We start from the raw sequence: 21,602 nt of genomic DNA on the forward strand, positions 1-21,602 counted from the left end.
CATGACCAGGGAGAGGGAGGGCAGCCCAGGCCCAGCCCTTTTGGGTCAGACCCTGGACTCTGCTCCCTGGACGCCCAAGCCCTTTGCACACCCCACCTCCATGCCGCGCTCTCCTCTGCTCCCCCTTCAGAGCCCAGCTCGCCCGTGACTCTGTGCTGGACGCTCGGCTGTCCCCTCCCAGGCCCGCGTCTCGCCGCCACGGCAGGGGAGGCGCCGTGGCACGTGGGGCCAGTCGAGGCCCGCCGGCCGGCAGGGGGCGTGAGATCTCTGCCTCACGCTGGCGTCCACGGGGGCCGGAAGTCCCTCCCCGGAAGGAGTCATGGGGACGACGGCAGAAGTGGGAGAAGTACCGCCCCTTGGGCTGTGCACCTTCTTGGCGACGCGGGCTCGGGGACCCTGCTGTCAGCCTGGCTTCCTCACTTCTCCGCCGCCCGCTGTCCGCCACCCCGGTCGCCGCCGCGTCCTTATCCGAATGCTGGGCGGCCGGCAGTCGCGTCCGGCTGTTGCAGGCGGTGGACACGGAGCACACCGTGGACTCGGTGGAGTGGTGCCCGCTGGAGGGCTGCAGGCACTTGCTGGCGTGCGGCACCTACCAGCTGCGGAAGCCGGAGGACCAGCCCGCCGACCCGGAGAGAAAGGTGCGCGGGGCCATCGTGGCCTAGGGAGATCTTCACCGTGGGTTTGCAGGTCTGCGATCTCAGGTGGCATTTCCCGAGCACCTAAAGCCCCAGACTCGAACTCCTCTCTCAAGAAGGGCGAGAAAAGTGTCTTGAGAGGCAGAGCCGACCACAGGCTTTGAGATCTCTGTGATCTGCTGCAGGGGAGGCTGAAAGGGAAAAGTCTTGTGTGGAGTCGTTCAGGAGGTGTGGATGCGACCTTGGCCTTGTGGCCAGAATGTAGGTTATAGACAGGGCATCCTGAAAGCGGGATGTCGTCTCTCTGCAGGCGTCGTCAAGGTTATGGATGAAGTCCAGAGCAAAGAGAAAATGGGATTTCATAGGAGCTGTACGTAATCTATTGAAGGCATCTAGCTATGCAGATCCAAACCAGGATACTTTTAAGAGTGAACAGTGGCACTGGAGCAACAGGCCTAAGCCAGGACTCTCCCAGGCAAACTGTGTCCTGTGGGGACCCTAACAGTAGCTCCTGCCTATTGGCCCATTTAGAAGGAGCATCCCATCCTGGGTCCAGCAGGGTTTATCCACCTACTCACTAATCATGTACAAGAGAAGAGACGTTTCTCCAGCTCAGAAAATCATCGGTGCTGCTTCCAGGCAGAGGTCCGGAGTCTTGGCAAACCTCTTCTTTCCCTCAGTCCCTTTTCCCGTCCCTTGGGTTCCTCATTATTTATTAAGGTAATCAGAGAACACATTTGCATTTTTTGTAGAGTGGACTGGATGTTGATGAGCCTCAAATTCGTTTGGGTCGTCTCTACCTGTATAGTTTCAATGAGGACAGCTCTCCTTGCCCCCTGGTTGAGGTGCAAAGAAGAGATACTTCGGCGATCCTGGACATGAAATGGTACAACTTTGATAACCGTTCCCCTTGCTTGGAATTTGTCATGAGTACCTAATTGTTTGGTCAGAGGAGCCTGATGCCTGACAGCATGCAACAGGACGGAGAAGTGTCTGAAGTTTGGGTTCATTTCTTTACTGTGCTGCCTGCCTGCCTGTTGGCACTTGGAGGATGCTGTAGACTTGGGGCTCGTTTCCTTTTTCAGTTTCCAAGCCCTACAGGTACTGTCAGTCTGGGAAGTGAGGCTAGTTTTCTGCTTCCTAAGCTGAGTGATCTTGTTGGAACAGAACTGTAGGCTCCAACCTGGTTTTGGAGCTGAAATAAATACACTTATTTATTTATGGCCGTGCTGCGCGGCTTGTGGGATCTTAGTTCCCCGAACAGGGATCGAACCTGGGCCCTCGGCAGTGAAAGCACAGAGTTCTAACCACTGGACCGCCAGGGAATTCCCTGGAGCTGCAATGTAAACAATGAGTTACTGGGGCGCATAGTGTTCCCCTGTACTCCAGCACATCCTGTGTTGTGACCCGCACGTGCGTTATCTCCTCAGGTGCCACATCGCGGTGGCCGGCCATGCGCTCTTGGGAGTGGCAGATGCTTCTGGGTCCATAGAGCTACTCCGCCTGGTGCGATCCGAGGTCAGTGACTGGGGCCAGGCTTAGTGGAGGGTGGAAGGAACCTGGATGGAGGGGGTTTGGGAGGGAGGCTGTGCTGATGCAAACATTTTTCTAGGGTAGTTTCTGTTCAACGGTGAACTTTACCATAAAACATTCCAAGGTAGCACACGGTCTATTTTGAGTTACTGGGTTCTGTATCTAACTCCAAGGGGAGGACACCTTGTGTGTCATCAGCAGAGGGGCTGTCAGTGGACCTGAAAGTCCTGTAAGGAAAGCCTGGGCCAGCATCCTGGGTTGATGATGCTGGGGCTAAGAAGAGCAGCGCGTTTACTGGGTAAGAGTGGTGTTTCTCGTTGATAATTAGGGGAGCACGTGATTCCTACACGTATTTTCCCAAGCATCTGACAGCGACCCTGTACCGTGCATTTGTAAAATGACCACGTGTTGGGGGAGGGAGGGGACAGGGGAGGCATATAGTGGGTTGAAGGAAACAGCCCACAGACCGCGCCCTGTCTGTGAGGGGACCCACTCTAATGTAGGTGCTGCAAGTGGGACTGGAGCAGAGGTCCAGCTGGCCTTGGATTCACAGCACCTGAGGGCTTGTACAGCAAGGTCCTTGCTTCAGGCCAGCTGAGAGCAGCAGCCCTGTCTTAGGAGAGAGGGAAGAAATATCTGAGGAGGATATCTAGAACCAGAGCTGGAGGCAGGAACAGGTAAACCCAAGAGAGGATACAGCTGCTGGAACCCTGTTGATGGAGTTGAGCGCTGTCTAGGTTGCTTAGATAGTAAAACTTAGACCTCAGAAAAGAGAAACAGCATTTTAATGGCAAGCTGTGGCTTCTGAAAGAGAATCAGAGGAAAGTTCTCCTTAGCTCTGTCCCTGGAGGCCTGGGCAGTGGGGAACCCGCACCAGCAGTGCTCCCTGGAGCCTGCAGTAGTCTCCAGGAGGGCTTGGACAGCGACGGGTCTGAGAAGCAGAGACCTGCTTCCCCTGGGGTCACATGTGTGGGAAAGTCCTCCTTCAGGTGTGAGCGCTTCTGGAGGGCCTGGGCCGTCTGCAGTGTCCTCAGGTTCTTTTTTTTTTTTTTGATTTATTTTTTGCCTGCGTTGGGTCTTCGTTGCTGCGAGCACGCTTCTCGTTGTGGTGGCTTGTCTTTATTGCAGAGCGAGGGCTTTAGGTGCGCAGGCTCAGTAGTTGTAGCTCGCGGGCTCTAGAGCGCAGGCTCAGTAGTTGTGGCGCACGGGCTTAGTTGCTCCACGGCATGTGGGATCTTCCCGGACCAGGGCTCGAACCTGTGTCCCTTGCATTGGCAGGTGGATTCTTAACCACTGTGCCACCAGGGAAGTCCCTGTCCTCAGGTTCTGCTGTGAGTGACTGACACACTTTGTTCACCGAGTAGATGAGGGAAGCATGGCATACCCAAGCCAGGAGAATAGTCTCCTCAGGGTTCCGGGGCTGTTCCTCTCTGATGGCGTTCTTTTCTCTCCAGCAGAACTCTCACACACTACAGCCGTTCTCCCACTTTGCCCTGGAAAAGCAGTGTCTGGCCTTGTCCTTGGACTGGTCCACTGGGAAAGCCGGAAGGTGAGGGCCAGCGGTGACGGGCCTGAGTCTTTCCTCTGAGGGTCCCTTCGTATTTTCATGCAAGAGAGAAGGAAAGCCGCCTTGTGCTAGCCTTGACTGCGGCTCCCCAAGCCTGGGAGAATCACTGCCAGTCCTCACCGAAAAAGAGTGTTTTCATCAGGGGAAGCTGACCCTGGTTTATTTTGACAGGCTACTGGCAGCTTCGGTCTCTGCCCAGGCAAGCCTCTTAAGAAGTGTGTCCCCGTACCAGGTCCTGGAGAGCCTCTCTGTGACAGGTCTTGGGGCCATAAAGCGTCACTGGTTGGGAGCCAGAAGAGGCGATGAGTTTGGGTCAGTGGATGTATTTCAGCCAGATTTCCCCACTGCTTCCCTGTGTCCAGGGCCAGTGACCAGCCCTTGAAGATCGTTGGCAGCGACTCCAGTGGGCAGCTCCATCTCCTGCAGGCGCACCAGGCAGGGCCAGGAATGCAGGCTGTGGGCACGTGGCAGGCCCATCACTTGGAGGCCTGGGTTGCTGCTTTCGATTACTGGCAGACGGAAGTCGTGTATTCAGGTCGGTACTCCTCCGCTGGGCGCCCCTCTCTGGAGATTTGCTGAGGAGGCACAGGCCAAGGGCGGGATTCTGGCCACGTTGGGATCTCAAGGACCTTTTTGGAGAGTCTGTTTTCTGGGGCAAAAGCTGTAGTTGGTGCTCACTTAGCTGCTCCTCGGAGAGTGACGTGCAGTTTGCTGCAGGCACTGCAGGGTCTTGGTGGCCCCCGTGTTGGAGCCGCCCCCTGGGAGCCGCCGCCCCCGCCCTCGCTCTGAGTGTTGGATGCTTCTTCTCACACTCGGAAATCCAGTCGGAACTCCTTGCTCTCCACCTGGTACTTTGGGTCCGGTAGTGACTCGTCATGCATTTCAGGCTTGTCTGTTCCCTTTTGGAGTAGTTTATCTTCCTAGGGAAAGGGAAGCGTGAGAGAGAGAGGGTTGACTTCCTGGTACTGAGAGTGGTGTGTATGCAGCGGGATGCTGATGTGGGAACGAGGTCGTTCAGGTCAGCTCCTTTCACGCTCACGGCAGGGGAGGGCATGGGTCTCTGAGAGAAGACAGAAGAGGAGCTGCTGAATTTGCAGAGGCAAGAAACCATCTGCACCCGTATCCCTTTCTGCGTCCAGTTGCTGGTAGTGTTCTGAGCTCCAGGGCGAGACGGGGAGGCCAGGGCTGCAGGGCTGTTCTGCTGGCCTGTCAGGATGCTGCACAATCTCACTGGGCCCCCAGAAGCTCCTGCTGAGGCCCTGAGGGACAGCTGTGGTGCCCAGTCCAGGGAGCACGTCAGCCTCGTCTTGGCCTCTCAGCGGTGTTCACGTGCCCGACCCCTCGCTCCCCGCACATTCTCTTCCCTGGGTCATCAACGCCATGCCATCTGGACTCTCCCCTTCTTTCTCTGGCTTCTCTTCCTTCTGCTTTGTGGGCTCCTTTCCCTCCACACAAAGGGTTCACGTCCTCTGACCTCTGTGTGGGTCTCCCTCTCGCTCCGCACTGCTGCTCTCCTGACTTCAGTTACTGTGTCTCTTCCACAAACACTGTGTTTAACCAGACCTTGTTTCCTGAGCTTTTCTGCATTGTCTTGCCAGCGCTGCAGCGCTCGTGCAGGGATGCTCCCAGCGCCTACTCCGCGGGTCTCCAGCTGAGCCCCATACTCCCTGTGTTGCCCTGTCACATACCTGTGCCTGCCTAATGTCCCGGCCCAGGACAAGGTCTGCTCACCCAAATCACACATCTCTGTCCGCTCACTGCTCCTCTGAGTCTGTGTCTTGTTGGTTTTCTCTTCTTCTTTTCAAAAATTAATCAATCAATTGATTAATTTTTTAGGCCACGCTGTGCAGCCTACAGGATCTTAATTCCCTGACCAGGGATCGAACCTGAGCCCGCTGCATTGGAAGCGTAGATTCTTAACCACTGGGCTGCCAGGGAAGTCCCGCTCATCCTGATTATGATTTTGTGTTTAATGCTTCTTTTCGCCTGAGAGAGGATCCTTTCTGGGGTTTTTGTTGTCACATCCTTGAACAGACTCAGGGAGAACGATAAAGATTTAATTTTTTGAGCTCTCATTTGTAGATTAGTTCTTCTATCTTGAGGCTTAGCTAATTCAGAGCAAGGGTGTAGTAGGACAGTGATTTAATAATTCAACACCAATTCATTCATCCAACAAGCATCTACTGAGCACCTACTACGTGCCAAGCACTGTCCTAGGGGTTCAGGAGGCATCCGTGAGCAAGAGACAACAGTCCCTGCTTTCATCGCACTTCCGTCGCTTGTGGGGAGATGGACAGTGAATGCTAGGCGTACTATGCACTGCAGGTGACAAGGGCTTTGGGAAGAAGAAAGCTAGGACAGGCTGAGGGCATCAGGTGCTGCAAGCAGGTGCAGATTGTCGCATTATAGAGACTGGTGTGTTCAGAGTAGCGAGTGGCCAGTATGGCCAGAATGACATGAGTGAGCAGTAGGATAGAGAAGGCAAGGTCAGGAGTCACAGAGACAGGGCATGGGGCCTTGCAGGCCGCAGGGGGGCCTTGGGCTTTTGCTCGGAGTAGAATGAAGCCATTGTAGGATATTGAACAGAGGAATGACATTTTCCGACTTACATTTTAAAATTTAAGAGGATCTGGGACTTCCCTGGTTAAGAATCTGCCTGCCGATGCACGGGACACGGGTTCGAGCCCTGGTCCGGGAAGATTCCACATGCCGCGGAACAGCTAAGCCCGTGTGCCATAACTACTGAGCCCGTGCACCTAGAGCCCCTGCTCCGCAACAAGAGAGGCCACCACAATGAGAAGCCCGCGCACCGCAATGAAGAGTAGCCCCCGCTCGCCGCAACTAGAGAAAGCCTGCACACAGCAACGAAGACCCAACGCAGCCAAAAAATAATAATAATGATAAATAAATTTTAAAAATAAATTAAAAAAAAATTTAAGAGGACCCCTTCAGCTAATATGTTGAGTATAGATTGCAAGGGGGTGAGGTTCTAGGCTGGAGACCTGCCATGCAGGTGAGGTATGAGAATGACTCAGGCTAAGGTGGGAGCAGTGGAGAGGAGGAGAAGTGGGAAGACTGCTTGGTGTGAAGGTCGATCAATAGGATTTCCTGGTGGAGCAAATGTGGAGTGTGAGAGAAAGAGGAGAGGCCGCTGTGTAAAGAAGCCACACCGGTTCTCCTCACAGGTTTGCCACACAATGGTAGCTTGTATCTGAGGCTCACACACAGGCTCAGTGCCTGGGTGGACTGACTCTGCTGACCCACCTTGTCATAGATCATGTTCATCCCACATCCGTTTTGTCTGATATAGGGATTTGTAGTGTGCTCAGTAAGTACCTGTGGGTGGGTAGATGGGTGGTGGATGAATGGGTGGATGGATGGGTGGTGGATGGTGGATGGGTGGTGGATGGTGGATGGGTGGTGGGTGGATGGTGGATGGGTGGTGGATGGGTGGGTGGGTGTGTGGTAGATGGATGGGTGGATGGATGGATGGTGGATGGGTGGGTGGATGGAGGATGGGTGGTGGATGGGTGGGTGGGTGGTGGACAGGTGGGTGGGTGGGTGGTGGATAGGTGGGTGGGTGGGTGGTGGATGGATGGTGGATGGGTGGGTGGTGGATAGGTGGGTGGGTGGGTGGTGGGTGGGTGGTGGATGGGTGGGTGGGTGGTGGATGGATGGTGGATGGGTGGATGGGTGGTGGATGGGTGGTGGATGGATGGATGGATGGGTGGATGGGTGGGTGGGTGGGTGGGTGGTAGATGATGGACGGATGGAGTTTCAGGCAGACGTGGTTGTTCTTTTGCTCCTTTTTGTCCTCTCTGTAGGTCTTCCTCTTCAGTGTTTCTTCCCTTTTCCCTCGAGATACCATGACATTCTATTGTTGATGTTGCTTTTCTTCAAAGACTGGTTGTGGGTCAGGGCACCAGCTCCCTCGTTCTTTCTATCCTTTCAGTTTCCCCCAAACAAGCACAGGGCTCTTTTACTGTAAGGTTACAAAGGGCATTTCTCTTTAAAACACATGGCGGTGTGTCAAAGGTTCCAGAACCTTACAGAGCCTCCCTGTCTGATGCCTCCTGCACGCAGGTCTGTTCGGAGCACTTCGACGGGGCCACTCTGGTTCCTGGCATCAGGAGCCCGAAGGGTTGAGTCTTGTGTGACCTGGTCATTCTGCCCCCATAGGTCTGCCCTTTTCCTACGGGTGTAGCCTCTGTCTTTCCCTGCAGGTGTCTGAAGACACGGTTACAGCACAGGGGTGACTGTTTCTGGGGCTCCCCTGCCTGTGGCAGCCTGAAACCCGAGAAAAGCCACCCGTGGGAATTTCCTCACAGACATAAACCCAGTCCCTGAGAAACGGCCATCAGTGCCCGTCCTCATCAGTGGCTCTTTCTGTTTCCATGCAGGTGGGGACGATGGCCTTCTGAAAGGCTGGGACACCAGGACCCCTGGCACATCCGTGTTCACAAGCAGGAGGTACGTCACCGGGGGGCCGGTGCTCGGCGTGGGGGGCAGCCCTCCCTGCCCGCGGGCGGAGCAGCGCTGCCGGGCTTCTGCTCAGGCTCACCCTTCGCTCTCAGACACTCCACGGGCGTGTGCAGCATCCAGAGCAGCCCCCATCGCGAGAACATCTTGGCCACGGGAAGGTGAGCCCCCTAGGGTCCGTGCGCATGGGTTCCTCCTGCACCGTCGCTTCCTTCCCTGCTGTTGGCCACTGTGATGCTCGACTGGGCCAACTCTCCACCCAGAGCGCGGGCGTCGGGGTTTGGGAAGGGAACCGAGTCCTGGAGGGGAAGTGGGCCGGGTCTTCCGGGAGGTGACCCCTGCTGCCCCGGGGCCTTGCTCTCCTGCACGCTCTCTGCGGTCGATGGGTTTCAGCTACGACGAGCACGTTCTTCTCTGGGACACTCGGAGCATGAAGGAGCCGTTGGCGGACATGCCCGTGCAGGGCGGGGTGTGGAGGCTCAAGTGGCACCCTTTCCACTCGCACCTGCTCCTGGCAGCGTGTATGCACGGTGGCTTCACGATCTTCAGCTGCCAAAAGGCCATAGGTGAGTGGGGGCCTGGGGCGGGGCTCCCAGTTTCCTGCCTGCTTTTGCTGCGCCAAGCTCTTCTGCAGCCTCCACGCGTTCCCAGGGTCTCCCCGTAGGCCTTGCCATGATTTGTAAGTCTGCCGACTTCAGAATCTCGGTTTCAAACGTGCTGCTCTCTAACCGTGGTTCTTCCCTGACCATCTCAATTGTTTTGGTACCTTCTGCATTCAGCAGTCTGCTGGCCCTATTGGGACCTCTCCACCAGAGGTGTTAACCACTGGTCGCTTTCCTAACCATCCTTGTCCCACCTTCTGCCAAGTCTTCCTGCTTGCGGACAGCGTAGTCTCCACGGCCTTGTGTTCCAAACATCGTTAAACTCTTCCCCTTGCTGCTTCCTCGTACCCTCTGGGCAGCATCTAGCACTGGTAACCCCAGTCTGCTTATGCCTGAGCCACAGAACGTGGCTGAGGGAAACAGCCATGCAGCGTGATCTCACCGCAAGTTTATGCTACTGTGGGTCCCTTGTCAGGCAAACCTTGACCTTTCTGTAGCCAGTGATTCTTCACTGTCAGGGCTGTTCCACGTTTTCTTTTCTTAAACCCCCACCCCCTGCGCTCCCCGCCTCACGCATCCCTCGTGATCTCCCTTCCCCCTCCTCTGTACAAACAAGGGATTATAGGCGCCTCCCATCATGGTTCCAAGGTCAGTGTCCCCTGTACTGGCTGTTCTCAAGGGCTTCGTCTTCTGAATCTTCAGTCCTCCGTCTACTGCGTCATTTCTGTTTATCACATGAATGTGCTCTGACAGTTCTCGCTGTAAAACAAGTTGCAAACTTGCTTCTTTCTAAGCATAGGATTTACAGTGATCAGTTGCCCTCTAGGCTCTGCTTTCACTGCATCCCATCAGTTGCTTTTTTTGCTTGCTTGTTTTTGTTTTTTTTCAATTTTTTTTTTTTGGCTGCATTTGTTGCTGCGTGCGGCCTTTCTCTAGTTGCGGCGAGCGGGGGCTACCCTTCGTTGCAGTGCGCGGGCTTCTCATTGCAGTGGCTTCTCTTGTTGCGGAGCACAGGCTCTAGGCATGCAGGCTTCAGTAGTTGCAGCACGCGGGCTCAGTATTTGTGGCACATGGGCCCTAGGGTGCATGGGCTCAGTAGTTGTGTTGCATGGGCTCAAGAGCGCAGGCTCAGTAGTTGTGGCACATGGGCTTAGCTGCTCGACGGCATGTGGGATCTTCCCGGACCAGGGCTCGAACCCGGGTTCCCTGCACTGGCAGACGGATTCCCAACCACTGCACCACCAGGGAAGCCCTATTCCTGACCTTGATAGGGTCCCTGCTGGTTCCCATTTGGTTTGATGATATATAAGGACTAATGTGTGTGCTTAGTATTCATCAATCATGTTTTCATGAGTATTTTTTTAAATCAGGAATTGTTGATTTTTTTGTTAAATGCTTTTATAATACCTGTTGAACTGTATTATTTTTCTTCTTAGATATATTAATATGGTGAATTTTGTTTATGGATTTCCTAATATGGAATATATTCCTGGAGTAAATCCCACTTGCTTATGGTTTTGTTTTATTTTAGTTGTCAAAAACTTTTTTTGAGGTATAGTTGATTTACAGTATTTTGTTTTATGTATACAATATACTGGTTAACAGTTTTTAAAGGTTATATTCTGTTTATAGTTATTATAAAATATTGATTATATTCCCTGTGCTGTACAATATATCCTTTTCTTGTTTTTGTTTTGTTTTTTTGGCCACAGCATGTGGGATCTTAGTTCCTCAACCAGGGATCGAACCCATGCCCCCTGCAGTGGAAGCACAGAGTCCTTACCCACTGGACTGCCAGGGAAGTCCCTGTACAATATATCCTTGTAGTGTATTTATTTCATACATAATAGTTTGTGCCTTTAAATCCCCTACCTCTATCTTGCCCCTCCCCCCTCCCTCCCCTTACTGGTAACCACTAGTTTGTTCTCTACATCTGTTTCTTTTTTGTTATGTTCACTAGTTGTTTTATAGTTTAGACTCTACATATAAGTGATATCATATAGTATTTGTCTTTCTTTGACCTATTTCACTAAGCATAATACCCTTCAGGTCCATCCATGTTGCAGATGGCAAAATTTCATTCTTTTTTATGGCTGAGTAATATTCCGCTGTATATATACATCACATCTTATTTATCCATTCATTTGTTGATGGACTCTTAGGTTGCTTCCATATCTTGGCAGTTGTAAATAATGCTGCTGTGAGCATTGGGGTGCATATATCTTTTTGAATTTTTTCATTTTCTTCAGATAGGTACCCAGCAGTGGCATTGCCAGATCATACAGTAGTTAGTTTTATTTTATTTCTTGAGGAACCTCCATACTGTTTTCCACAGTGGCTGCACCAGTTTACACTCCCACCAACAGTGTAGGAGGGTTCCCTTTTCTCCACATCCTCACTGACATTTGTTATTTGTGGTCTTTTGATGATGGCCATTCCGACAGGTGTGAGGTTATATCTCATTGGGGTTTTTATTGGCGTTTCTCTGATGATTGGTTATGTTGAGCATCCTTCCACGTGCCTTTCGGCCATCTGTGTGTCTTTGGAAGGTGTGTTGTTTTTCCAGCGCGGTACTGGGCTCTGGCGGCACCTTACTGGGGACTTGCATTAACGTTCAAAGGAGACACAGACTTTCTTCTGTGCTATTTAGCAGCATTATGTTTGGTTCATGTGAGAATCAAAACCAAAAGTGTGAAAATTTTTCTTCATTTTCTCTTGAACAATTTATATGCCATTTGGATTATCTTTTCATTCAAGATTTGGTAAAAAAAAAAAATCTCCTGTGAGACTGTCTGGGCCTGATATATTTTTGAATGATGGCTCTGTGTTAACTTTCTCTATATTTTTCTATGGAAGTTGGTTGTTTATGCTATATGTCTCTACTGGGGTCAATTTTGTTTTCTTTTTTCTTTCTTCTTTTTTTTTTGGCCATGCCAGGCGGCATGCGGGATCTTCCCCGCCCCTGCAGTGGAAGTGTGAAGTCTTAAGCACTGGCCCACCAGGGAAGGCCTGGGGTCAGTTTTGAACTGTATTTTCCCAGGCAGCTATTCATTTCATCTACATTTTGAAATTTATTTGCCCAAAGATGTGTAAAGTTACTTGGATTTAAAAAAAAAAAATTTCTTCTCTAATAGTTATTTCCCCTTTACCATGTTTTACTTTGTATACTTATGCAAGTATACAGTATTTTTTATGTCTTTTTCCTTAATTAGGTTAGTTACTAGCATGTATATTTTACTTCTTTTAAAGAAGCAGGGTTTTACTTTTTTATTATAGTCCGGTGGTTTCTGTTCTCCACCTCATCAACCTCTCCTTTTATCTTTGTTGTTTCTCTCCTTGTGCCTCCTGTATTCTTTTTCTAGCATTTTGAGTTGGGAATACAATTCACTTATCTTTATTACTTTGTATTGAGTGTTTTTATGTCTGAATTTTTCTGATTTAAGCACGTTGTTAGGTTCTGATATGTAGTAATTTCACTTTCATTTTTATGAAGAAATTCTATGACTTGAGTTTGTATTTCCCCTTTTACCCAAGTGTGGTTTAGTAGAAGTTTCTAAATTTGTAGGTGGAGCAATTTTTCGTATTTTGGCCACATTATTAAGTTTGTTTCATTGCGCTGTGATCAGAGTGTTGCTTGTACTGTTTCTACTTTATAGTACTTTTCGACTTCTTGTTGCCCAGCATGGTTGTTCAGTTCATGCTACACATGCACCTGAGTAGTGGATGTGCTGTTGCTGTGTGGTATTACTGTGTGGTAGGAAGGCTGCTGTGTCCACCTGGGCCACGAGCGGGTGCTGCCACTGGTTGGATGTACGGCTACAGTGCGCCTTAATTGTCCCAGTGACCCTCGCCTCCCGGTACCCCAGCGTGCACACCATGGAGCGGGAGGTCTCCTGGGAGCTTCCTTCGGTGGTGGTGCCAGGGCGCCTCTCTGCTCTCAGGGTAAGCTTGGTGTCCAGCTCCTCTGCTCTAGGGTAAGCTTGGTGTCCAGCTCCTCTCTGGAGCCGCCTCTGCTCAGGCAAAGCCCTGGGTTACGGAGGAGGATCTCCAGGGCCCTGGTTGTATCATTGGTGTGTTTCTTGATGCCAGCTGCAGGCTTTCCGCATCACTGCTTATTCTAGTCGTGATTCAGATTCCGATCACAATTCAGAGTGCAGTGGCACTGATCCCTGCACTTGGGAGGTGGCAGTGGCATCCAGGCTAAGTGAAGACTGAATGGCCGGCCACTGGGCCTTCCGGCTGGTGACAGTTTTCTAAGCCCGCATCCCCAGCTCACTGGCCACTAGTTTTCTGAGGCTGCTCTTGCCAGCCTCGGCCTTGCCCTGGACCCTTGACCATCTCAGGTTTGGTGACACCTCATCATTTCTTTTTCTGGTCGCATATTACTTTCACACTTTCTCAGCCATGTTCTGTCCAGAATAAGGCCGGGCCTTTGCCCGTCCTGCCCTCTGTCTTCAGAGTTGCCATAGCAACTCACCATAAGGAAAGCTGCTCACGCTTCAGCTCTTCAGTGAGTTACTCCCTTTCCAAGCTCAAGTCCGAACTCTCTAATGCAGCACGCTGAGCTCTGCATCACGGGACCCTTCTGACGTGTTGCCAGTTCCTGATGACACCTCAGCCACATCCACTCATGAGTGGTTCCTCACACACGCCAGGGTCTTTCCACCTCTGTGCTTTACACTTACTGTTCCCTTTATTTCTTCTCATACACCCCTTTCCCTCCGTTTGGCTCACTCGCTTGTCCTTTGCTTTTAAGTCTTAACGAGAAGCTTCTGCTGAGTCCTAAGGGTTCAGGTTCGGGTTCGGGTTAGCTCTGTAGGGTTAGGGTTAGGGTTAGGGTATGGGTTAGGGTTAGGGTACACGTTAGGGTTAGCTCTGTAGGGTTAGGGTTAGGGTTAGGGTACAGGTTAGGTTATGGGTTAGGGTTAGGGCATGAGTTAGGGTTAGGGTATGGGTTAGGGTTAGGGTACACGTTAGGGTTAGCTCTGTAGTGCAGGCTGACTCCTCTCTCAGGAACACAGAGTGCATTCCCTGCAGGATGATGGTCTGTGCTTCTCCGCTTGTCTGTCCGCGTCTTGATAGTCCTCTGCGTGACACACGGTGGTTGCTCTTGGCACAGCGTCTCGCTTCGAGGGTGGGTAGGGCCATCGGGTGGGGATGATGAGATCAACCCTGGGTAAGTTCCCCATGTCCTCCTGTCTCCCTCCAGAGGAGAATCAGGAAGTGCGCCCAGTCACTCTGTCCCACACCTTGCCCAACTCGCTGGTGTATGGAGTCGACTGGTCCTGGCTCTACTTCCGCCGCTTGCCGCAGACCCATCCGTCATTCTGCTTGGGGTCCTCTCCTGGCAGCGACCCAGGAGCCAAAACAGCAGACCCAGTCTATACCCTCAAAGTTGCGGCCCAGTCGCCAGCACCCTGTTTTGAGCGTCTAGCTGATGCTGATGGAGAGGGTGGTACCAAACACCAGAGTGGAGGCAAGCTGAAGAGTCCTCTCCAGCCCTTTGCAGAGGAGAAGAGCGGCGGCCGGCTGCATGCCTCGGGGGTCGAGATCTGTGACTGTGACCAGTACCTGGAGGCAGCCACCTCTGACGCCAGCCTTCTAGCCACTTGCTCCTTTTATGATCATGTTCTTCACCTCTGGAAGTGGGAGAACAGCTGAGCTAGGGAAGTTACTTGGTTTGACCTCGTAAAGACCATTTCCACCAATAAAACCAAGAGTATGTCTACCTTTTCTGAGAATGAAGTATCCTCAGACCATCTCACTGACATTCTGGCTGCATGCAGGTTTTCTGTATAGGGCTCAGTGCATCTCATGGAATCTCCAGGTAGGCAGTCAGAAAAGCTGTTGGCCTCCTAAATAAGCCTTATCTGCTGGGGCCCTTCAAAATGGTGATTCTGTGGCAGCAGGGGGCAGGGTGTGGGTGCGGCGTGGTTCCCAGCTCTGTCTTGTCAGTTTCCTGTTTCTGACTTTCAGTTCTTCATACTTACTTAAGCAGCTGTTTGTATTAACTAAAAGGAGTGGCTTTGTTTTCTTAAGCTACTTTGAAACACCAGAAGTAGTTTTATATGAACATTAAAAAAGCTCATGTCATGGCCCCAGAAGTGCTTGTATAGCCTCCTGTGCAGAGAAGCAAAAGGAAGTGTATACACGTTCTGGGTTGCTTTAGCATGTCATAAACTTGAAATACGTTGTCATATGCTGAATTAGTCATACTTCCTCACTGCGGCTTCAGTAAACCGAGTAGCTTCCAAACCTGGACACGGTTTAACTCCAGAAACATAACTGGGTTTGTGACTGATCTGACTCCCATAGATCAGTTCCTCCTTGTCTCTCTGGAAGGAACAGATGTTGAAGTATAGGCCACTGTGGAATTTGTCAGCTCCTCAGCATCCACTAATAAATACAACAGATACGTGTTCCGAGTTAGAAAACACAAGCCTCTATCCTTTGCTTTCTTATTTTCTGACGGTACAACACTGTGTGCCAGTACAGGTCAGAATGTGTTAATGTTGAACCCTCCTCCAGAGTTTATTTTAGGATATTTCACTTAAGGGTCAGTTAAATATGAAACAGAATTAGAATCTGAGGGATTATGCACTGAAACAGGAAAACACAAGGAGGAAGGAGACTATAGATTACTAGGGAAATACGAGTTTGGCATCAACTTCCTGTGTGGCCTTATCTTTAGGTTTACCCCAAGGGGGGCTGTCTCACCCGACTCCCCAAAATAAGCTGCTTTGGAACCCATAAGTATTCTCATTGGCGGTTCCTTGGGGTGAATTTTGGGGGATGAATTAACCAGTGCTGTCATGTGGCTGGATCTGCCTTGTGAATTCTCTTTCTCCTGCAAGCTAAGCCACGTGTTCTTGCCTACTTCGCAGAACCTGTTGGTTGGGGTTCTGGTTTGGCTGGAACCTCAGAACGTCGCCTCGGTCACTACGCCCTAGCCTGTTACGTGTCACACTTTCCTTTTCAAAATGACCAGCTGCCCCGAACAACACTGTAGGGTAGCCAAGATCTTTAATAGAAGCTAAACGAGGGCAACGCCTCCCCACCCGCCACCCGGGAGCTAGGCTCAGCGAGGAGGATAGGTCGAAGTCCTCAGTCGCAGGCACACCCGACCGCCGCCGACTGCTCCTAGCGCGGGAAGTTCTTGGGGTACAGCTGGAAGAGCTTGCCTTCCTGCGTGGGCTCAAAGCCGTACTTGTCCAGGCGCTCAGGGTCGAAAGTCCCGGCCTTGAAGTCCTTCTCGATAGCAGGTGCCGCTGTCTCCAGAAAGAGCTGCTTGGCCGTCAGGGGAACGTCTGTGCCCTCCGGGGCGCGGTAGTTCACGTACGGCTTGAGCTTGAAGCCGGCCAGATCGGGGACCACCAGCTCCGGGACCATTTCCTTGACCTGCACGAACTTGCCGTCGCGGCCCCGGAAGCCGATGCCCTTGGCGCCGCGGCTCTTGTAGAAGGTGCGCGGGCCCCGCTTGCTGGTCCACTTGCTCATTCGGTCGGCGCCCCGCACCAGGGCGCGAGCCGCCCCGCTCAGGAGGCCCATGCTGGGGCCCGAACGACGCGAACGCCCTCCGACTCCCGCGCACAGCCACGCGAACCCCGGCAACCCAGCGCTCTGCTTCCGGCGACCACTGCAGCTTCCGACACCCCCTGGCCCCCCGCGCCAGAGCAAGAGCAGCTCCGATTGGCTGCGACGCGTCCAATGTGCAGCCTTGGCCCTGCGGGGGGGCGGGACCTGTGGGGGCATGGCCAATGCTCGGGGAGATCCCGCGTCCGGGCGGGCCGTCAGGAGCGCGGCCGTGGGGGGCGGAGCTTCGAGGCGCAGGGCCGGACGCCGTGAGTGCGGACGTTAGGGGCGGGGCTTCGGGAGGAGCGACGGGAGTGCCGGGTGTCGGGGGCGGGGCGTCAGGATGGAGTGACGGGAGCGCGGGCGTCGGGAGCGCGCGATCCTGGTGAGTCGCCGCCGAGCGCCCCGAAGTGGCAGACCTGGGGGTCCGGTTCTGTGAGCAGAGGTAGCCATCCCCTCCCCCATGCATCGTCGGGACGTACACTGCCCCACAGGGCTGTCGCCGGTGACGCACCTCAACCCAACTGCCCCCAACCGGACGCCTCCCAACCTTACTGCCTCCAGCCCCGACTGACCTCAACCCAACGCCCCTCAGCTCGACGCCCCCCAACCCGACTGCCCTCAACCCCGACTGCCCCCAACCCCGATGCCCCTGCAGCTGAACGCCCCCCAACCTGACTGCCCTCAACCCGACGGCCCCATAATCACTGCTCTCCAGCCCTGCGCCCTAACTTCCACGCCCCTCTAACCACCATCTTCCTAACCTCGATGACCCCAACCGCGCCGCCCCCGGCCCCCCAGTTCTCCTGCGCTCTGTCTCCTTCCCTCCCGTCCCCTGCGCTGTGGAGCACGTGCAGCAGCTGAAGGCGGTTTGGTTGTGTGGCAGGTGCTGGGGCCTTGAGCTCTGTCGCCTGTAAGCCTGGGAGGCGTGGGGAGACCGCCCTGGTCAGGGCTGGGCGGCAGAGCTGGGGTCAAGGCGTTGCTGGTCCTTGAGGAGACATCTGAGATGAAAGGGTTTCCCACGGGGCCGGCAGGGACCTTTGACCAGTGAGCAGATGCAGGTGACCCTGCACCTATCTTCTGCTCCCTGACTTCTCTCGGTGGGATTTCGGAAGAGACAACCCTCTCTTACTGTTGCCCTTCCAAGGGACCTGGGAGCCACAGGGTGAAGGCCCTAGACGGGGCTCCTCCCTGCGGCACAGAGGCCATGTGAGCAGAGCTGGTCCTCAAGTTCACCACACCCCAGACCAACACACCCACCTCCAGGGCTCAGCCGCACTGCGGGGGAAATCCTGTGCACAGGCCACTAGGAGGGAGGGTCTGGCTCACAGCCTGTAGTGGCCACGCACCCCTCCCCAGGTGCTGGAAATCCCTGCTGCGCTAGGCCTTTGCCCGGCTGCCCACACTGGCCCTTGACTGGCTGGGAGAGGAGCCCGGGACTTGGCTGCAGTTCTAGGTTCCTGGGCAGCCACGCGAGGGCTATTTACAGAGAGGGAAGGGGCTCCGATTGCTTGTGAAAAGAGCTTCTCTCCATGGAGAACACAGTTTTTCATCAGGGTTTTCCTGTCAATAGAAACATAATTTAACGTGGACAGGAACCTGGGGAAGGGCTGGGAGACACTGCTTTGCACGTGAGCGTGAGGTGGTGGAACGTGTGCCCTCCTTGGAACCAGTCTCTCTTCTTTTGTTTCACTTTTAGCCATGGAGCAAGAGGGGGACGCCGGCCCAGAGGTGCAGAACCTGAGGATTCCAGTGAGGAATCAGCCTTAAAATTCCCAGTTATGGCCACTTCAGGACAAGGAGAAAGGGTCCTTTTAACATCTGCCCCGCAGCAACTCCTTGAAGCCTGCTGCATGTGGGGGTGGTGTGTGGGGCCTGTTTTCCCCTTGTCAGGGCTGAGGCCCTCCCTCCTCTTCCCCAAGGTCACTCTTGTGAGTTCCTGCTTCCCCTTAGGAAGTCTGCTTGCTTTGTCTTAGGGCCTTTTACCCGTGGAACATATATAGCCACATTACAAGGGCCTTTATCTCTAAACCAGAAATGTAGATGCATTAAAACAACCGTGAAAAGCTGGAAAGTCTGAGATGCCTAACCACAAGAGACTGTATAAATAGGCCTGGGGCGTCCCCGTGACCCTTCCTGTGGACAGCCCTGGCTGCCCCCCAGGGGGTGGCTGAGCTCGGAGAGACACACTTAGGAGGAAGGTGCTCATCTGCTGCCTGGTGGATGTCGTCTTTAGCCAAGCACGCAGTCTGGGCCGGGGGGCCTGGACGCCTCACTGTGAAGCAGAAGCTCCCACTGCTTCCATCTGCCTCCTGAGCTGAGTTCAAAGGGTTGAGCTTTCTGAATCACTTCCTTATTCTGTCTCGATGTGACATTCTGCTTTTGAAATGCTTTTCTGAGCGCATTGATTTCCTTGGGTTTTCTGGCATCGATGCTGTGTGTGATCCTGGCTCTGAAGGATCAGGCAAGCTGCTTTAGTCCTTGGCACTTGCGTAGAAACTTGAAAGGATTAACAAGTCCCCCCACCACTCCCGCAAAGCCATCCTGTTCCTGGCTGCTTGGAAGGAGGTATGTGGGTACCGGGAGGAATGGAGCGCAGCTACTGGTTTGGCTGGTTTCTTCAGCTTTGGGGGCATCTGCCAGCATCCTGTGTATGGGCGGCCCCAGCCGTCTGCCCACTCACCATTCCACACTCACTGTTCTCTCTTTTTTAAAATTAATTAATTTATTTTAGGCTGCGTTGGGTCTTCATTGCTGTGCCCGGGCTTTCTCTAGTTGCGGCGAGCAGGGGCTACTCTTCGTTGCGGTGCACGGGATTCTCATTGTGGTGGTTTCTCTTGTTGCGGAGCACAGGCTCTAGGCGTGCGGGCTTCAGTAGTTGTGGCACGTGGGCTAAGTAGTTGTGACTCGCAGGCTTCAGTAGTTGTGGCACACGGGCTTAGTAGTTGTGGCTGACGGGCTCTAGAGCGCAGGCTCAGTAGCTGTGGTGCACGGGCTTAGTCGCTCTGCAGCATGTAGGATCTTCCCGGACCAGGGCTCAAACCCGTGTCCCCTGCACTGGCAGGCAGGTTCTTAACCACTGCACCACCAGGGAAGTCCCTCACTGTTCTCTCTTACCTTCCTTTCTCTCTCCCTGGGGTCTGGGCTTCTGAAGCCCCTTGTTAACTCCCTCCCTGGGAGCCCTTCTCTGCTGTGAGCTGGTATTTAATGCTCTCAAAATCCAGTTGACTCCTTAGGGTTTCCCAGCACTGCTGCTGTGTGGGCTTCTGTCTGCCCCGAGGCCAGCAGCACGTGGTTCTGTTGGTGACGAGAGGGCACTGAGAGGTGGCCTTTGTACCCACTGTGGCCAGCCGGGCTTGCTCCTCTGGATTTGCATCCTGAGGAGCAGGAAAGCTGAGGATTTAGGATTCAGATGCGTTAATGATGCCTGGAGCATTTGTTGTCAACACAGCACAGCTGCTGGCCCTGCCCAGCCATGCTGTGGGTGGCGCTGCACCAGAGCAAGTGGGCTCAGGGGACCTCAGCGTCCTGGAAGGTCGCTTCTTTCTGGAGGTCTCCAGGGCTGCTGACTTGTCCCTGACCCACAGCTCTGTTGTTACTCCCTGGGGAGCCAGGGCCGTGCCCATCCTGGCCCTTCCCGACTGCAGACTTCCCCCCTAGGTGTGCTTCTACCTGGCCACCCTTCGGTCCTGGGGTCTGCAGCTGACGGAGCAGCGTTCCCAGTCCACCAGGTGACCACCTCACTGCCCCCGGCTAATGGGCGGGCCCCAGAATCAGTGGCCTATTGCACCCTTGGCTGCCCTGGGTCCTTTGTGTCCAGCCTGTGTCTGGGCTTGGGAGGGGCCTCATGGCACCTTGCTGACGGGTGCTCTATCTGTGACCTCACCCAGCTGGTGGTTGTTGCAACTGAAATCCTCCTGGCCCTGGCCCTGGACCTTATCGGCATGACCATCTTTTTTTTTTTTTTTTTTTTTTTTGCTGTACGCGGGCCTCTCACTGTTGTGGCCTCTCCCGTTGCGGAGCACAGGCTCCCGACGCGCAGGCTTAACGGCCATGGCTCACAGGCCTAGCTGCTCCGCGGCATGTGGGATCTTCCCGGACCAGGGCACGAACCCGTGTCCCCTGCATCGGCAGGCGGACTCTCAACCACTGTGCCACCAGGGAAGCCCGATGACCATTTTTTGTGTATAGAAGTGTTAACTGATTCCGTGAGTATCTTGCTTCAGACTTTAGCCCTAGGGGGACCGGGAGGAGGGCTTGAAAGGGTGGGGGAGGCCCGAGTGGTGGCTTTTGTTGGAAACTGCTGGCCTGTCCACGAGGCTGAGCTCGTCGGATCCATGCAATTCGAGTCTGTTCTGAACTTCCTTGGCTCATGTTTCCAAGAAGAGTGAAGTCCCGCTTCCTCTGCAAGGGTCTGTCGCAGCCCTGGGACGAGGTGCTGTGTGACTGGGGGCGGGGCGGGGGGCGGGGCCAGGCAGGGGCAGGACAGCTTCGTGTGTACATGTGGCTGCCTCGCGGGTCCCAGCCGTGCTCAGGCAGCCCCTTGGCTCCCCTTGCAGGACAAGGGCAGCCCACTCCTCAGTACAGGTTCCGGAAGAGAGACAAAGCGATGCTATACGGCAGGAATATCATGAGGAAGGTAGCTCGCGCTGCAGGCCCAGGCCTCCTCCCCCTCAGAGGTGTCGGCACCGCACGCCTATGCCTGGGGGCTGTGCAGCGGCTCTGGGGCTCGGGGAGGGTCTGGGGAGGGCATGGCTGGGCGGAAGCATTTGGGGAGGAGGCCCCGTCACCCCGTGAGGTGGACGTGAACTGGAAGGGAGGACAGAAGCCCCCCGCCCGGAGCATCCCTGACGTGTGGCGGGTGGAGGGTCCTGGCTCTGGTGCTGAGATTGCTGGTCCAACCAGGATTTGGGGCCAGGCTCCGCGAGGGGGAAACTGCAAGGCCTCGCTTGCCAGTGTCAAGACCCACCTTGGGAGGAGCAGCCGCGTCCAGCCCGTCCAGCAGCCGGGCCCCCTGCGCCCTTCTCCGCCTGAGGGCAGGAGGTCTCAGCAGACTGCCTGAGGCTGCCTGTGCTTCAAATGCACGCTTGAAGCATTTGCTGGTATTTAAAAATATCTTCTCTTTGTTACTTTCCTCGAGTTACACAATCGATTCGTGTTCTTCGTGGGTAAGCTTGAGCTGTCGATGGGGAGTCACGTGGGTGTCCTCACGTG

General features: G+C 54.0%; 3 protein-coding genes across 4 annotated transcripts in view; 2 read left to right on the forward strand and 1 right to left on the reverse strand.

Annotated features, from left to right (window-relative positions):
* Positions 1-1,391: 1,391 nt before the first annotated feature.
* Positions 1,392-14,806, forward strand: DPH7 (diphthamide biosynthesis 7). 2 transcript variants are annotated; one of them, XM_082656644.1, is made up of 8 exons: positions 1,392-1,521; positions 2,066-2,153; positions 3,623-3,717; positions 4,098-4,270; positions 8,136-8,205; positions 8,310-8,375; positions 8,608-8,780; positions 14,026-14,806. In XM_082656644.1, the coding sequence occupies exons 1-8, from the start codon at positions 1,514-1,516 to the stop codon at positions 14,475-14,477; spliced, it is 1,125 nt and encodes a 374-aa protein (XP_082512770.1). In that variant the 5' UTR covers positions 1,392-1,513; the 3' UTR covers positions 14,478-14,806. The 2 variants fall into 2 exon arrangements, with proteins under 2 accessions (XP_082512770.1, XP_082512771.1); XM_082656645.1 differs by having other exon boundaries at positions 3,626-3,717; positions 14,026-14,804.
* A 1,023-nt stretch (positions 14,807-15,829) lies between these two features.
* Positions 15,830-16,490, reverse strand: MRPL41 (mitochondrial ribosomal protein L41). The gene has a single exon (XM_082657360.1). It carries the CDS (start codon positions 16,362-16,364, stop codon positions 15,957-15,959), a length of 408 nt encoding a protein of 135 aa, XP_082513486.1. The 5' UTR covers positions 16,365-16,490; the 3' UTR covers positions 15,830-15,956.
* Positions 16,491-16,720: 230 nt separating this feature from the next.
* Positions 16,721-21,602, forward strand: part of PNPLA7 (patatin like domain 7, lysophospholipase) — a gene marked incomplete at its 3' end in the record, with an annotated part of 35,889 nt that continues 31,007 nt past the window's right edge. Inside the window, 5 exon segments of the mRNA XM_082656261.1 lie at positions 16,721-16,833; positions 18,088-18,119; positions 20,049-20,119; positions 20,209-20,330; positions 20,948-21,027. Coding sequence (XP_082512387.1) covers positions 18,090-18,119; positions 20,049-20,119; positions 20,209-20,330; positions 20,948-21,027 — 303 coding nt within the window. The 5' untranslated portion in view covers positions 16,721-16,833; positions 18,088-18,089.

Source organism: Grampus griseus (genome assembly GCF_964374135.1).
Source record: "Grampus griseus genome assembly, chromosome: 6".
Classification (NCBI taxonomy): Eukaryota; Metazoa; Chordata; class Mammalia; order Artiodactyla; family Delphinidae; genus Grampus; species Grampus griseus.